Source organism: Lithobates pipiens, unplaced genomic scaffold (assembly GCF_037356315.1).
Source record: "Lithobates pipiens isolate NorthernLeopardFrog02 unplaced genomic scaffold, aLitPip1_a1.2 Scaffold_18, whole genome shotgun sequence".
Lineage (NCBI taxonomy): Eukaryota > Metazoa > Chordata > Amphibia > Anura > Ranidae > Lithobates > Lithobates pipiens.
In genome coordinates this window covers 136904472-136922745 of record NW_027507758.1, presented here as the reverse complement: position 1 = coordinate 136922745, position 18274 = coordinate 136904472, and the positions used below count along the sequence as shown (strand labels likewise).

The following is an 18274-nucleotide window of genomic DNA, read 5'->3' as shown; positions in this document are numbered from 1 at the left end:
GGACCATTATGTACAGGATGTGTATGGACTTTTTGGCAATTTTTAAGAACTTTTATATAACTTTTATATATTGTGTTTGGGGTTTTTTGCTCATCTAGGACTCCAAACAATAACAGAAAGGAGGAGCAATTTCCACCAAATGCACAACTGTATATGTAAGAATGGTGTTGAAATAATGCTGTTTAAGGTCATAATTCTATATTTTTTACATGCAAATTCCATATAGATGTAACCATCTTAAAATCTTTTAATTTTGTTTTGAATATAATAATTAAAAGAACAGAGAGAGCAGTTAATTAAATTTCTCATTATCGTTTATATTGTTCTTTCCATGAACACAAAAAAGAATAAGGTTTATTTCATCGTAAACCTGCACCTTACCTCTTGGATAGGTTTAAATTTGTTCTTCTTGCAAGCAGTGAATGTTCTCCACTCAAAGTAATGTACACACTCTTCAAATTTCACAAACTCAGGGGTTCCCTGCAGAGAAAGCAAACATTTTAACTCTGATAATATTGCATCTTTACATTGTATCCCCAGTCTTGTCAGGGCAGACAAGGAATACTGAAAAAGTGTGAAGGTACATTTCTAAACCTCCTGGTATACACAGTGTTAAAATAAGCCCATGGCTGTTGCAGATGTGTTCTTATATTTATTTTTACAGTCAACTTTTGGCTTTAAAAGGAAGAAGTAATCTGGGTGGCACTACTTTTACAGGGCACCAAAGATACCCCACAAACACCTGCAGTGGTTCCAGAGCTCTCTAGTTCCTCCGGGAAGCCTGGAACTATGGTAAATGGAGATAACTTTGCAAGCAGGCGGTGATTGGGGAACATCTGTTCTCAAAGCCCTTTTGCAACTAATAAGCATAAAAGCCATGTGTACGAAGTCACTTCTGGGTTCACAGCGGTCATTCTTCGGCTATTGTTGCACGATCTGTGCTGGATTAGCTGCACTGGAGGTTAGGGAAAACATTGGGAGTCTAATAGACACCTGATGTCATGAGAATAAGGAACTGTCACCTGCCCAGGCTATCACATAGGGAGTGTGTTAGCCCCATTGAGAGAGCAATAAAGTTAAAAGTAATAAAGTGTACAAAATATTTTAACAATGAAAGTTAATCGCCACAAATATATTAGAGAGAGCGCAATAATTCTCGGACCATAATTCATGGTTAACACTAAACAGATAACCTGTAAAAGCTTTTAAAGCCTTAAGACAATTTGGGTATCACCATCGTTTTTTGCTTTGCCTGGGTTTGCACTAAAATAATTTTTTTACGCAAATACTGACATAAAACATTGCAACTACCATAATTTTTTTTAACAGATTCTCAGCTCACTTACCAGGCAACCGAATTGACCTCAGGGTTGCCAACTGTCAGTAAAATTAAAGAGGAAGTAAACCCTGCAGTCCCTATGTTGCTTTTCATATATTTCATTTTAATCACTCTCTTGCAAACATTACAAGGTCTAATAGCACACAATAGCTGATTACTTACTTTTTTTTCTAACTTTGAAAAAAAAATTCTATTAAAGATAAGGCGGCGCTATCTTCAGTATGGTTTGGTTTTCTCAGCCCATGTATAATATAATTTCCGCCCTTTCAGGTTTCCCTTCAAAGTAATCTCGTGCATGCGCGATCTGACATTACTGCGGTAACCGAGCACCGCCACTCATAGCTGACCTGCTGCATCGTTTTTGTGCTTTATCAACAGGTAAATACCCGTTCTAGGTATATGCGTGCCTGTTTGTTTTGCTGCAGCTGATCGCCTCGCTAGGATACAGAAGGTTTACTCCCCATGTGACGTCACGCGGTCACATGGGGAGTCTCAGGATGATCGAGGAAACACTCTGCAGTCTCGTGCGATCCAACAGCTATGTCGCTGGAAGAGGAAGTCCAATTCACGGCACCCTGTCAATAGATGGGCTGAACACAGTGTGCCGTGAAGGGAAGGAAGCGCATGTGCCTGTCACGTCATTAAACAAAAACAGGACAAATTACTACAAAACTTAACGGGTAAGGAGACAGCTACAAGCAGCAATCATTAGTGTTTTTTTAATGAGGATTTCAATACAGTAAAGTTGTTTGGGACGGTTTACAACCATTTTAAAGGAAGGTTTGAAAAAAAAAAAATCTAACTTTCACAGCTGTCTGTAAATATCAGGGGCAGATCATTTGTCATGTTGTGTTGACTTTTTAAGTGTAAACTATGCAAATTACTTGTTCTGGGTATTGTTGGAGTTTCCATATTGTGTTTACACTGTTTAACCACTTACAGCCCAAGGATGTCATATGGCATCTGACTTTGCGTGGGGATATCTGAATGATGTCTGCAGCGATCATTCCGATAACATCTTTTACAGCCGGCGATTCTGTGCACCATAATAACAATCCTATCGGCAGTCCAGCAGTTTGATCGTTCTTACAGGCGGCAGAAGGAAACATCCCCTCCCGTCCTCCTAGGTGCTTCTATCGGCTCTTCCTTGATGATCGGCTAGCCAGAGAAGACAATTTTTTTAAAAAGTGTCGCCTATGGAGATTTTTAAGTACCAAAGTTTGGCGCCACGCCACAAGTGTGGGCAATTTTATAGCGTGACATATAAGGTATCCATTTACTCGGCGTAGCATCATCTTTCACATTATACAAAAAATGGGCTAACTTTACAGGTTTTGTTATTTTTGTTTTTTTAAATTCACAGAAATTTTCCCACCGCCCCCCCAAAAAACGCGTTTGAAAAATTGTTGCAAAGAATGCCATTTTATTCCCTAGGGTCTCTGACAAAAAAATATACATATACAACGTTTGGGGATTCTGAGTAATTTTCTAGCAAAAAATACTAAGTTAAACATATAAACAAAAAGTTCCAGAAAAGGTCCGGTATGGAAGTGGTTAAATATCGATGGTCTTTTTTTCAATGCCCTGTGGGCTGAATGTTTATGGATATACTTGTTCTTTTCCTGCAATGTATCAAGCTGTCAATTGTTCAATAAACTATATTGTTTAAAAAAAAAATATCGATGGTCTTGGTTTTTATTGGAGTCCTGTAATTTTTCAGGTTGTCAGCAAAGAATCTGCCCCAGTCAGTAAATTTTCCATGTTCTGTCAGTACAAAATGCTGCAGGAGGTTGTTCATATTAAAAACAAGGGGTTTAGTCGCACATATTTGCAAATATATGTTTAAGCCACGTACATCAGTATCGTACATCACAGGACACAGAGCCATAGTAATTACTATGTGGGATGTCCCAGAGCAATGTCAACTGAAGGGAGGGAGACACAATAAAATTAGGGCACCATAAGACCAGATGACTTATACTGCTGCCTGCAGCACACTGCGCCCAAAGGTGATAGCCTCATGCCTTTTTACATCCACCTGACAGAATCTGGTGAAAGTATGGACTGAAGACCAAGTTGCGGCTTTGCAGATTTGAGCCAACGAGGCTTGGTGATGCACTGCCCATGAAGCACTAACAGCCCTGGTGGAGTGCGCTTTGGTTTGAGAGGGTAGAATCTTCCTCTTTAAACCATAAGCTTGAACAATTACTTGCCAAATCCATTTAGAGAATGTAATGACTTTTCTTCCATAGAACCGGGTTCTGGAAAAAAACGAAGGTAGAACAATATCCTGGTTTAGCTGAAAACCTGACACTACCTTCGGTAAAAAGTTAGGATATGGATGCAATACTACTCTATCCTTGTGAATAATCAAATATGGCTCTTTACAAGAAAGTGCAGCCAACTTAGATAACCTTCTTGCAGAAGATATGGCTACCAGAAAAACTAGTTTCCTTGTCAAAAGGACCAAGGGAATATGACATATCGGTTCAAAAGTTTGTTTCTCTAATGCAGACAGAACTAAAATCAAGTCCCAAGGGTTAATGGGTGACCCAACCGGTGGATCAAGCCACGTTACCCCCTGTATAAAGCTATGAGCCAAAGAATGCAAAGCAAGTGGTCGTTGAAACAATACCGATAAGGCCGAGACCTGGCCTTCAATAGTACTCAAGGCCAGCCTCATTTATAACCCCATCTGCAGAAAGTCAAGGATTCTACCCATGACATACCTTCTGGGATGCCAACCCTTGGATTTACACCAGGAAACATATGCCTTCCAGATTCTATAATATATGATTCTAGAAGCCGGCTTCCTTGCATTAATCAAGGTAGATATCACTGAACCTGACACAGCCTATGCTTCTTCAGAATGTGGGTCTCGATAGCCAAACCGTTAAATTTTGCTTTTGTAAGGTAGGATGGAATACCGGACCAGGCGAGAGTAGGTCTGGACATGGTGGTAGGATCCACGAGTCCCCTACCGCCATCCTTATGATCTGTGCATACCAAGATCTTCTGGGCCATGTCGGGCCACAAGAATCACAGACTTCCCTCCCTGCTTGATCCTGCGAAGAAGTCATGGAATGCATAAAATCAGTGAGAACCAATTCCACGGGACCACCAAGGCATCTGTTACGCATGTTATTGGATCCCTTGTTCTTGACAAAGTTGTCGATCTTCCTGGTGAACCTGAACACAAACAGATCTACGTCCAGGATCCCCAATCTTTTGGCATATTGGGGCAAAGGGACCATTCTCCCGGGAACAACTGCTAGTGACTCAAATAGTCCACCTGCCAATTTTCTATCCCTGGAATTAAGACTGCCAATAGCCAAGATACATTGTTTTCTGCCCAAGTTAGGATACAATTCACCTCTCTGTGGGCCGCACAACTTCTTGTACCCCCTTGGTGATTGATATAAGCCACGGCTGTGGCATTGTTGGATTGAATCCTGACAGGATAATTCCGTAACCTGAACGTCCAGGCCCTCAGGGACAATCGCGCTCCCCGAATATCTAGAATGTTGATGGGCAAGGCCATTTCTGACTTGGACCATTTCCTTTGGACGGTTGCCTCCTCCAGGGCTGCTCCCTACTCGAAAGGCTAGCATCTGTTGTTGCTACCTTCCAGATAACTGGAAGGACTTTCCCTTTTGTAGAATTTTAGTTAACCACCAACTGAGACTCTGGTGCACCTTTGAAGACAGATAAAATTGGGAAATCTAGAGCTTGGACTTTCTTGTTCCAAGCTAATAGGATACTATTTTGCAGCAGCCTCAAATAAAACTGAGCATAAGGAAAAGCCTCGAATGAAGCCACCATCTTTCCCAACAACCTCTTGCGACTCTTGAACTTTTACTTTTACTTGCAAAGCCAAATAGGATTCTTTTTTTTTTTTGCTTTGACCACCTGAATCAGTTCCTTTATGGCACTGATCTTTGCCTGGAGCAAGAATACCTTTTTCTGGGCTGTATCTGTTGATCAGAACCAAGTATTTTAATCTCCTTGACAGTTTTAAAGACGATTTCTCTAGGTTGAGAATCCAACCTAGGTATTCCAGGTAGTCAACTGTAGTGACCATACTTTGGTCTAAGTGGGCTACCAACTGGTCTATCAAGAGCAGATCTTCTAGATAAGCTATAATTATTATACCTTGGGCTCTTAATCTGGCTAGTGGAGGGGCAAGGACCTTTGTAAAAACTTGAGGTTCAGTAGCTAGAGTGAAAGGCAGAGCTACAAACTAAAATTAAGATTTTCTACCTCGAAACGTAGGTATTTCTGGTGAGCGGGGAAAATCAGCACATGGCGGTAAGCATCCTTGATGTCGATTGATGCCAGATGTTCTCCTCCTTGTAGGATGGAGACTAATGATAGGATTGACTCCATGCGAAAAGAGTGGATATTCAGGATCCGGTTTAGATCTTTGAGATCTAGAATGGGTCTGAGATCTCCATTTGGTTTTGGCACCGTGAAAAGGTTTGAATAAAACCCCAATCCCTGCTCTTGCATGGGGACCACCGAGATAATCATGTGAGATAAAAGATAGTCCAATGCTTGAGAGACTTCTTGTTTTCTCAGATCAAGCGTTCCTAAGGATCCAGAGAAAAAGGAGATGGGGCCTCTCGGAACTCTAGCTTGTAGCCTAGATCTATGGAGAATTCACCCATTTCTCCCGACAATCTTCCTGCCAGAGCCTTGAGAACTGCAGAAGTCTTCCCCCACTCGAGCGAGCGGGGGCGCCCCTTCATAAGGAGGCTTAAGTATTTTGTTTTGTAGGTTTCCTCCCCCAGGACTTCTTCTGTCACTGGGGTTGACCCTGAGGTTTACCTCTTGAACCTGACGGCTGAGGCCGTCGTGACTGCCTGGAGGCTGATGCCCAGGCACTGGAAAAGGAGCTTGTTTAAATTAAATACGTTTACTCCTTTTCCCACTTTAAATTCTTTGGATGTATTTATCCAAATCCTCCCCAAACAGCCGTTCACCGCGGAAAGGGAAACTAGCCAGGAGCTTTTTGAAAGGCGCTTCGGCTGACCAATTTTTTAACCATAGTATTCTATGCATATGTACTAGCCCAGGCATAAGGCGCGAGGCCTATAGAATAGAATCTCCCATAGCATCTATTGCAAAACATAAGGCACCTGGTAGCTTGGCTAAATCCTGGGCCTGCTGATCAGGGATAACTGAGCACCAGTTTAAACTGGTCTTTCAAGGATTGACATACACTAATTGCTGCCACCGCAGGTTGAAACACTGAACCTGCTAGAGAAAATGCGTTTAACAGGAATTACAATTTATCCGATGGATCCCTAAGCATTTGAGCATTGTCTACTGGACAAGTCAAACTTTTATTCACAGAGGATATAGCAGCGTCAATTGCTAGTATCTCCCACTTTTTAGTGAATTTTTCTTCCGCAGGTGTTGAAAACTTTTTGGGAGGAAAAAAATAAAAAAAGTTTTCCCATGCGAGCGCGGGCTTCCGTTCCAATGGAATTGGCGTGAGTGGAGGAGGGGGCAGCGAGCAGGAGAGCTGGTGACAAACCGCCGTGCAGGGTGGTGGAGAACAGGGCGGCATCTGCTAATCGTTCTAGCTTCCCCCTATCTATCCAGGGAGAGGGGGAGCGCTTTTGCCCAGGTGGGGGGGGGGGGGGGGGTGTTATTTTTTTTAAGAAATCCAGAGGAAAGACTGCAGCTTCTGCTGACACAGCGTGATCTAAGGAAAGCATGACTAGGTGCATGCTCTATACAGACCCCAGTGGTGACTTTAGGCATGACAACATTTACTTTTAAAGGAGACAATCCATAAGAAAATTTAAAATTCCTTAGGAATCTTTTACCTAATCCCGCCGCAGGAATTCTGTGGTAAAACCAACAGACCCAACCTTCACTCCTCCCAGTGGGCTCCGTTAAACTTCCAGGGACCAGGGTCGCTTTTTAAATCGGGGATCAACACCCCTGAACCGGTAAAGCAGGAAAACTTTATGGCTGAAAAAACCAAAGCACTGGATGCCCGGGTCCAGCTCTCTAAAAAGAGAAGCATTACGGGCTAAACCTCGTTTCTTCTGCCACGAGGCCCGGGTACCATTCAATATGGCCTGAAAAGACACTTTGAATGGATCTGGTTGCAAGAGACATTCCAGTGGAGCTCAGCATAGCACATCTTTACTCGTGACCAACACCTATGACACTGGTGAAAAAATTAACCCCTCCCACTACTAGGAGTACCTCACATAGGGAGTGGACTTCCTGTCTTAGGGTGTGCCAGTGTCCATCACCTAAAGGTGGCCTATAACCCACATAGCAATTACTATGGCTCTTTGTCCCATAATGTACGATAAAGAAAACCCCAGCAAAGCATGATCCAATTTGCTACAGCAAAATTCCTTCCTGACCCCCAAGAGGCAATCGTATTTTCCCTGGATCAACTTTACCTATAAATGTTAGTACCCAGTTATATTGTGTGCATTTAGGAAAAGAATCCAGGCCTTTCTTAAAGCCATCTACTGAGCCAACCAGAACCACCTCTGCAGGGAGTCTATTCCACATTTTTACAGCTTTTACTGTGAAGAAACCTTTCCGTATTTGGAGATGATATCTTTTTTCCTCTAGATCAGGGATATGCAATTAGCGGACCTCCAGCTGTTGCAAAACTACAAGTCCCATCATGCCTCTGCCTCTGGCTGTCATGCTTGTGGCTGTCAGAGTCTTGCTATGCCTCATGGGACTTGTAGTTCTGCAACAGCTGGAGGTCCGCTAATTGCAAATCCATGCTCTAGATGTTTAGAGTGCCCCTTGTCCTCTGTGTTGACTGTAAAGTGAATAACACCACCAAGTTCACCCCTTATATATTTGTACATGTTAATCATATCCCCTCTTAATCTCCTCTTCTCAAGAGAGAATAAATTCAGTGCCTATAATCTCTGCTCATAGCCGAGCTCCTCCATGCCTCTTATCAATATAATAACATAACATATAATAAACATACTTACTAGAGTTTTCCCACACACTAGGTTAATGATACTTTGGACTGTATGGCCAGGCTCTGAACAGCTCACAGAAGTGTTATACACAAGTACATTATTGTCACTTTGAACAAGTACATTTCCTGGTGAAAAACAAGACAGACACATCAAAAATATATTTAAAATTCATTAAACAATACAAAAATTAAAGTTGAACTCTAGGCATATAAAAAGGCACAATCTAAACTGATTCAAAAAGGTGTTATTTGTATTCCTTTAAAATAATATACACATCATACTTTAACAGTTCTGCCCAATGATTTTGCAAAGAGCAGCCCTGATCTTCCTCTTCTCGTGTTCCCCGCTGGCACTTCTAGCCCCTCCCCCTTGTCAAGTGCACCCAGCGCAAGCTGGTTGCTTTGGGGGCACGTGTGCGTGTGTGTGTGTGTGTGTGTGTGTGTGTGTGTGTGCGCGCGCGCGCTCGCGCGCTGACTCCCGAGCCGCCTGTGTGTGTCTATGGGACATACAATGCATGGTTAAAGCGGTAGTAAACCCGCTGACATGTTTTTTTGGGGTTTTCACACCTGCAAGGCAAAGGGCATAATGAGCTAGTATGCACCGCATACTAGCTCATTATGAAATACTTGCCTTAGAACGAGCCCCCGACATCTCACCCGATACACACCGAGGGAGCTGACGTGTTCCCTCGGCGTGTCTTCCAGATAGCGCGGCACCGGCGCTGTGAGTTCCCGGAGCAGCGATATCGTCACTCCAGCGCATGCGCACGGGAGATTTCTTTCTGGCAGGGTTCAGCGTCTGCCAGTCTTCCAGCCGAGAATCCCCTGTGTGCATGCGCTGCTGCAGTCAGCAGCTCATTGCCAGGGGAATATCTCTTAAATCTTACAGGTTTAAGAGATTTTTTTTTACCTACAGGTAAGCCTTATTATAGGCTTACCAGTAGGTAAAAGTTCAAATTAAGACTATACAACCGCTTTAACACCAGCCCCCCCCCCCCCCACTCCCTCCTCACAGGCTGCAACTGACAGCAGCAGGAGGAGCCAATGGCTCCCGCAGACATCTCTCAGCCAATAAGAAGGCAGAGACCTGAAAGAGCTGCTGCTCTTGTGCACATTGCTGGATTGAGATAGGGCAGGCTGTTGGGGGAAGTGCACACTGAAAGTTTTTTTTTTTTTTACCTTTGTGCATTCTCTGCACCCTTTACACTCACTTTAATGCAGCTCTAATCAGTAATACATCAATACATTTTTTTTTCAAGTGCCCCATATGCATAGTGCCATATCCCTTAATGAAATACAAATGAAAAAATATAATGGTGGTATTATAAGGGTAGTTAAAATCCCAGGGAATACTGTGCACATGTCCCTGTTAAAATCTGTGCTGTGGTTTCTAAGCAGCATCGAGCCCCTCCCATGCCCCCCCCCCCCCCCCGTTTTCTGACCATGCTGGACAATACAGATGGAATTCTGACTGACAGCGCACAGAGGAGTGGGGGGGGGGCAGTACAGCCCTCCTCTGAATATTGCAGATGGCCCTGGCCTCCTCTGCTCCATTTGTACAGACCAGCCGCAGCCCCTTCTCCATTCGGCAGTTGCTCCTCTGCTATTGTTAGAAGCCTGATCCTGCAACCTCCCACAGCCATCCAACTAGTATTTTCAGAGCAGGTTGTCTTTAAAAGATCTGCAGTCAGCAATCAAGTCAGGGAAAGTTAAAGCATTTTTATTTATTTTTTTTAAACCCACTTCACAATGAATATGTTAAGAGTGCAACATTAAAAAATAAATAAAAGGTGTGTAGAAGTAGGGCTAGTAGCAAAATCAATAGTAGCAAGTCTTACCGACTGGTCGAGAAGTATTATTGCTTATATTATGAGCACAAACAAAACTTGCCGCCCCTCCACAATCACCGGCTTTTAGGTTTTCACAGACGTTGATTTTGTAGTGTAACGTTCCATCGTCTACCGCTTCCCACGTGTGTCTAAAAAGAAAAAAGAAATCTATTGAAATGCTTTCAAGAACAGTCTCAATAACTTGACTGAGGTACCTTAAAATATAAATATGTAAGTTGCTTAAACCTGTCGCTTACCAGGAGCTTTTTTTATAAATTTTTTATTTTTTATTATCTATTTTTATGCTATACAATATTTGCGCTACTTACATAGTTAAGTTGAACAAGATGAAAAAGTGCATCTAGGTCAACCAATAGAAGAAAAAATAAATAAAATAGAAAAAAAACCTCCATTATACAAAAATTTCTTTAAGGGGAGGGCCAGCTGAAAATTATTATTTTTTTTTTAAGTCAGCAGCTACAAACACTGTAGCTGCTGACTTAATAAGCACACTTACCTGTCCAGGGTGCCCATGATGTCGGCCGCCCCGTCCCTTGGCTCTCGGGTCCCGGTGCCGCCATTCTATCTAAGGGAAACAGGCAGTGCAGCCCTGCGGCTTCACTGCCCGTTTCCTACTGCGCACGCGTGAGTCGCGCAGCGCTTTGTGAATGGGGCGCGCCGTGTTCTGGGACACACACAGTTCCCAGAACACACCGCGCCCCATTCACTAGAAGACAACGCACGTAGTAAAAGACCAGCCAAGATCACCGCGGAGTAGGAAGACGCAGATTAGGACGATCTGCCTAGCAACCGGCATTTCTGGCAAGTTTAAAAAAATAATAAATAATAATAATTTTTATTTTTTTTATATTTTTTGAAACATTTTAATGTAGTTTTGTTTTTTAGGGTGGCCCTCCACGTTAAGTCCACACTGGCAGAGTCCACCAGCAGATCCGCCCGCTCAGCAGGGGATCTCTCCGTTGACCCCCATTTAGCAGGAGAATGACAGGTCCGTGTCTGCTGCAAAGCAGACACAGGCACAGCCTGCTCTATGGGCCTTCGGGTGGTAATGGACCGCCTGTATGTTTCCAATGCGACTGTCATCTGATCCGCCAGCCGGATGGGTAACAGATCCTCATCAGTCTGTTTTTAGCTGACAGGATCGGATTTCAGACGTGTCAACGGACACATGCCTGTTGACATCCGCTGCTCCATAGAGAGCAATTCATAGTCCGATCGGGTCCGCCTGAAAAACTGACAGGCGGACCAGATCGGTCCACCAGTGTGAAAGGGGCCTTGTCCACAATTGTTTCAGAGAAAGGGGGGGGGGGGGACTTATTGTGATTTTTCTATCACAAGGGGGCTTGTAATTACACCATGTTAGAAATACACCTTTGTCTTATTTACGACTCCATTCAGAATTGAACGCCAAAGTCGCACACTTTCCAGTGCATGTGCACCCCTAATATATATGTAAAAACTATTCACACCCCTTGTCACGTTACAACCAAAAGAGTTAATGTATTTTATTGGGATTTTATGTAATAGACCAGGGATATGCAATTAGCGGACCTCCAGCTGTTGCAAAACTACAAGTCCCATCATGCCTCTGTCTCTGGGTGTCAGTCTCTTGCTATGCCTCATGGGACTTGTAGTTCTGCAACAGCTGGAGGTCCACTAATTGCATATTCCTGTGATAGACCAACAAAGTGGCACATAATTGTGAAATTGAAGGAAAATTATAAATGGTCCCTTTATGCTGATACCCCTATCTAAAATCTAGTGGAATCAATTCACCTTCCTAAGTCACCTAGTTAGTAAATAGAGTCCACATGTGTATAATTTAATCTTCGTATAATTACAGCTGTTCTGTGAAGACCTCAGGTGGTTTTTTTTAGAGAACCTTCGTGAACAAACAGCATCATGAAGGCCAAGGAACACACCAGACAGGTCAGGGATAAAGTTGTGGAAAAATTTAAAGCAGGGTTAGGTTATAAAAACTATCCCAAGCTTTGAAAATCTCACAAGGCACTGTTCAATCCATCATCCGAAAAATGGAAAGAGTATAGCAAAACTTCAAACCTACAAAGATATGGCCATCCACCTAAACTGACAGGCCGGGCAAGGAGAGCGTTAATCAGAGAAGCAGCCAAAAGGCACATGGTAACTGTGGAGGAGCTGCAGAGATCCACAGCTCAGGTGGGAGAATCTGTCCACAGGACAACTATTAGTCGTGCACTCCACAAATCTGACCTTTATGGAAGAGTGGCGAGAAGAAAGCCATTGTTGAAAGAAAGCCGTAAGAAGTCCTGTTTGCAAGAGACCATGTGGGGGACACACCAAACATGTGGAAGAAGGTGCTCTATTCAGATGAGACCAAAATGTGGCAGAAAACTAACACTGCACATCACCCTAAACACACCATCCCCACCGTGAAACATGGTGGTGGCAGCATTATGCTGTGGGGATGCTTTTCCACAGCAGGGACAGGGAAGCTGGTCAGAGTTAATGGGAAGATGAATGGAGCTAAAATACAGGGCTCTTAGAAGAAACCATGTTAGAGTTTGCAAACAACTTAGGACTGGGGTAGTTCACCTTTCAGCAGGACAACGACCCTAAACATAAAGCCAGAGCTACAATGGAATCGTTTCAAAGCATATTCATGTGTAGGGATGAGCTCCAGCGTGTTCGCACACTCCACGTGCAGAGCCCGCCAGGAAGTCAGTGCGGCGCTAATCACAGGCAGTGAGACATTGGCGCAATCTCGGCAGGCGCACATTGAGGTGACCTCTCAATGCCTGTGATTAGTGCAGCGCTGCATCGACTTCCTGGAGGGCTTTGCACGTGGAGTGTGCGAACAGGCTGAAGCTTATCCCTATTCATGTGTTAGAACGGCCCAGCCAAAGTCCAGACCTAAATCCAAATGAGAATCTGTGGCATGACTGAAAATTGCTGTTCACAGATGCTCTCCATCCAATCTGACAGAGCTTGAGCTATTTTGCAAAGAAGAATGGGCAAAAATGTTCTCTAAATGTACAAAGCTATAAACAGACATCCCCAAAAAGACTTGCAGCTGTAATTGCAGGGAAAGCTGGTTCTGCAAAGTACTGACTCAGGGTGGCTGAATACAAATGCACACCACACTTTTCACACTCCCTGCCACAGTAAATGCACAGTGGCCGGGCGGCAATCGATTAAATTCATTAAAAAAAAAGGGAAAAATATAAAAAGGAGTCTTTTTGTTCAATATACTTTTATTGAAATTTAAAATAAAATATTTACAACACGAGCATACAAATTCATGGTATTTTTCATAGCTACACGACACATTGCATTCGTCAGTAATTTTTATGGTAAGCCAAGTTTGTCTTTAATCCTTTATCAAAGTATAGTTTAAGTTGCAAGAGGGCAAATATGAAGCAGATCTCTTATTTTTATATATACCCAGAACAGAATACTTTTCATACTAACTACACTAAAGTAAGAAAACCAAACAAGGAAAGGCAATCCCTAGGTTTTAAAGAACACGATTAGCATGCTGTTAAGACAAGAAAATAGACTTCTGTCCGTGAACCTAATTTTCAAAATAACATAATATATACACACACATATATATATATATATATATATATATATACACATATACACATATACATATGCACACACACACACACAGGGCTAGGTGTCAATACAATGCAACTCCAGCAAGCATGCACTAGATCATTTATTATTATACCAGATATATTTAGAGCCAACAGTTTGCATGGCATTTAATAAATAAATGGAAACAGAACAGTTAGTACAATTCAAATAAAATACAATTCGAGACAAAAAAGGGAAGAAGAGCAAAAAACTTATTTTATTTTTTTGTTTAAGACAAGAGGAGGAAGACGCTCACAATGCAAAAGCCATTGTTCATTTCTACTGAAAGGACCGATGCACAGACTCCTCCACCTGGCGTTACTAACCCTAACGCATTTCACCCCTCCATAAAGCTTATTTGTAGAGACTATGAATAGGCTCCATGTAGGAGTGAGATGTGTTAAAGGTGGAACTTAACTCTCCCAATTAACAATGATTATTTTCAATCCCCATGCTGCTAGAATTAGTAAATGGATAGCAAAGTCTATTATATTTACCGTTTTTCAAAAAAATTTGTTTTTTTTAAACGTCCTGGTTTCTTGCCTGGGCAAATGTCATACATGCCAGGAGTCTTCAGGAGGGGAGGAAAGGTTTTCTCAGCTAAGCACTTTCCTGAAGGCATGTTTGAGCTAAGGGAAGATGGATTCCAGGAGGTAAATGCTATATTGTATTATCTGCTCTTACTTACAAGAAAAATATGGGTTTGGGGTTCCCTCCCCCCCATCATACTTACCTATGTGGTGACATTCTCAGTGCACAGGCACCAGGGGACAGATGCTGCCTCTGTCCCCAGGCGCCTCTGCACTGAAAACCAAGCAAACTTCACCGATGCCTCGGTTCACACAGCTACCCTAGCATAGAGCCGCTGACTGTCAATCAGCAGCTCTCCACTCTGCTCCTCCTCGATCCCTGGAGTGCTGAGCTGTGGAGGAGCAGGGAGCGACCATCTCAAGCTCTCAGTGGCTCGCTGGGAGGCTAAGACAGGCATCAGTCCAAGCACCTGGTGGATCTAGACTTCCATTGTCGGGATGACACAGTGCCTGGACTGATTCCTGTGATGTCAGCAGAGAGTGGACTTTAGTCCGTTCTCTGCTGAAAACAGGTCTGTGACCCATAGGAGAAGTCCAGCGAAACGAGCTTAGGCTGAACTTATCAGATAAGAAGGCCACAGCCAGAAATGCAATTGGGTTCTATTTCCAAAGTGATTTCTCAACAAAACAAGGCATGGAAACATTGATGGATGGGCGAGTTTGCTTCAAATATTAACAATGATTTAAATAGTGCTTTTTTTAAATTTATTTTTATTTGTGGTGTTCAGATGCAGTGAAGATCCGTTTCAACGTTGGTAACGTCAGGTAGACGACAGGTCTGTGCATCACTCTTTAATAAACCTGAACATTGGTTTTTAACCACTTCAGATCCGCGCTATTGCCAAATGACGGCATTAGCGCGGACCTACATTTCCAGGACTACGTCTATTGACGTCGTCCTGGTTACGAGCGGCCTGCGCGCCCCCTGAGGGGCGCGCGCGGCGCGCTCTGTGATCGGCGAGTCCGTGAGACTCGCCTGATCACCGATCCGTGTAAGGGGTCGATCCCGACCCCTTATCACGTGATTAGCTGTCAGCCAATGACAGCTGATCATGTGATAGAACGGAGCCGGTAATCGGCTATTATTCCTCCTCGCGCTGACAGCGCGAGGAGAGAAAAAAAAAGCCGATCACCGGCGGCCGTGATCGGGACATCAGTCCCGATCACGGCCATCAATACAGCTGACCACCTGCCCCCTGCCAGTGCCCACCTGCCCACCGCAGTGCCATCCTGAAGTAAAATAAAAGAAAAAGTAAGTGCCCCCCGTCAGTGCCCCCTGTCAGTGCCCACAGTGCCACCCACAGTGCCACCCACAGTGCCACCCACAGTGCCACCCACAGTGCCACCCAATCTGCCTCAAAGGTGCTGCACCCCAGTGCCGCCCATCAGTGCCCAGCAGTGCCGCCCATCAGTGCCCAGCAGTGCCGCCCATCAGTGCCCAGCAGTGCCACCTATCAGAGCCACCTATCAGTGCCACCTATCAGTGCCCATCAGTCCCATCTATCTGTGGTACCTATCAGTGCCCATCCGTGCCACCCATCCGTGCCACTTATCCGTGCCACCCATCCGTGCCATCTTATCTGTGCCCATCTTATCTGTGCCCATCTTTGCCCATCAGTGCCGCCTTATCTGTGCCCATCGGTGCCGCCTTATCTGTGCCTATTAGTGCCGCCTTAACTATGCCTATCAGTGCCCACCAGTGCAGCCCATCAGTGCCCACCAATGCAGCCCATCAGTGCCCACCAATGCAGCCCATCAGTGCCCACCAATGCAGCCCATCAGTGCCCACCAATGCAGCCTATCAGTGCCGCCTAATCAGCGCACTTCAATGAAGGAGAAAAATGACCCGTTTGCAAAATTTTATAACAAACTATTAAAACATGATTTTATTTTTTATTTTTTTTGCATCTTTTTTTGTTTGTTTAGCAAAAAATAAAACTCCGAGCTGTAACTAAATACCACCAAAAGAAAGCTCTATTTGTGGGAAAAAAATGATAAAAATTTCATTTGGGTACAGTGTTGTATGCCCGCGCAATTGTCACTCAAAGTGCATCAGCGCTGAAAGCTGAAAATTGGTCTGGGACTGAGGGGGGTTTAAGTGCCCAGTAAGCAAGTGGTTAAAAACGGTAAGCGTCTTCCTCCTCTTTAAGACTGGAGTATTCCCAATGGAGCAGTTCACGACCACTAGGAGCATGCATCCGGTGCCATAGGACTAGAGAGAAGGGGGTTTCGCCTGTATTAGGATACAATTCTGTTATAATACTGTGGGGATGGAGGGCCCTGCTCATCGGAGCTTACGATCTATAAAAAGGAAAGGGCAATCAATGATTACTCAATGGCCAAAATATATAACACAGGCTGGAAGAAAGACAGGAGAAGATGGCATGGCAATAAGGGGAAGTGGTGGCCTTGCATTGCTAATGGAGGCCAAACTGGCTGCTACTTTCACATTGCATGTCACCACTGCTGTTTGAACTAGCTTAGCAAATTTAAATACTAGTGACCAGAGCCGACAATACTTCCCAGGATGTAACTTTGTTTTTACTTTCGAGGTTATAAAGTAGTCAAACCAGTTTAGCAGAAATGAGCTCTGAGCAGTAGACCTAATGCAGAGTACACAACTTCCCCCCCCCCCCCCCCAACTGGCAGCTTTGATTAGTCACTACTGTCATATGATTGTTGGCAGCGTTCTATCGAACCAGCATCATAAAGAAAACTTAGCTTGTCATACAAAAATATTTCAACATTTAATATTTTGATACTTTAAAGCAGTAGTAAACTGCATTCAAAAAAAAGAAAGGATGCATTTAAAAAAAAAAAAACGGAGCCTGGCCAGTTCAAGCTATAATGTGCTAGTATGCATCAGTTAGAGAATCGCTGGTTGGAGAAAAAAAAAAAAAAACAATACAGGGTTTATGGCATATTGCTGCAGCAAGGACCCTGGTAATTTCACTTCCGACCAGGGACCTCTTTTGTCTATGGCCAATCGGCAAGAGGTTAAAGTGGTTCTAAAGTTTGAAGGTTTTTTTTTTTTTACCTTCATGAAGTCTATCCCTTCCACCTGAGCTCTCTGTCGATCCAGCAATGTGCACGGAAGCCTCGGCTGTCCCGTGTCTCTCTCTCTCTTATCATTGGCTCCCACTGATATCAATCACAACCAGTGAGCCAATGAAATGAGAGCAAGGGGCGGGAACGAGCCATTGCTCTATTTGTCCTATGGACGCATTGAGCAGGGCTCGGGAGCGAGCACACACCAGTGCCTCCATAAACAAGCAGCTTGCTATTGGGGGGACTGGTCAAGGTGGTGGAGTGTTAGCTGGGGGCCAGAGATGAGGAGGATCGGGGCTACTCTGTGCAAAACCATTGCATAGAGCAGGCAAGTATAACATGCTTATTAATTTAAACAAAAAAAAAAAAAAAAAAAGTACCATACCTTTAATATCACTAGGTTTCTTGGATAAACCTGCCCATTTTTGACCAGTTCCATGACATTGCACGGGGAAGAGAAAGTTTATGCTGAGAGCATAATTGGATACTTTATCTGTGGCACAAAGTACCATAGACATCTCTCTCTCCATCTCTCTCCATCTCTCTCCATCTCTCTCCATCTCTCTCCATCTCTCTCCATATCTATATCTATAAAAAACTGCCTATAAACATTTTTAAGATAATGAAAAATGTTTACTTGACAGGGTTTACCAGCAGCTACATGGAAAATCTACTGTAGTTTACAAAAGGAGGGTGGTGGGGATCCTGGCTTTCAGCCTTTCAGCTAAAAAGCAGGGCTCAAATAGAGCTAGTTTTAGATAGTAAAAAAAAAAAAAAAAAAAAAAAAGGGTCTCTGAAGAAAAACGAAAGTGGGGTCCCATTAGCGCAACATTTGGCAGAAGAATCTCAA

General features: G+C 43.6%; 1 protein-coding gene across 1 annotated transcript in view; it reads right to left on the bottom strand.

The window, feature by feature from the left end:
- The window catches only part of IGF2R (insulin like growth factor 2 receptor), a 211975-nt gene that overhangs the window by 146911 nt on the left and 46790 nt on the right, over positions 1-18274 (bottom strand). The window contains exons 2-4 of the mRNA XM_077486170.1: positions 10154-10293; positions 8326-8441; positions 382-480 (exon numbers count right to left, since the gene is read on the bottom strand). Coding sequence (XP_077342296.1) covers positions 382-480; positions 8326-8441; positions 10154-10293 — 355 coding nt within the window. The remainder of the gene's footprint in view (positions 1-381; positions 481-8325; positions 8442-10153; positions 10294-18274) is intronic.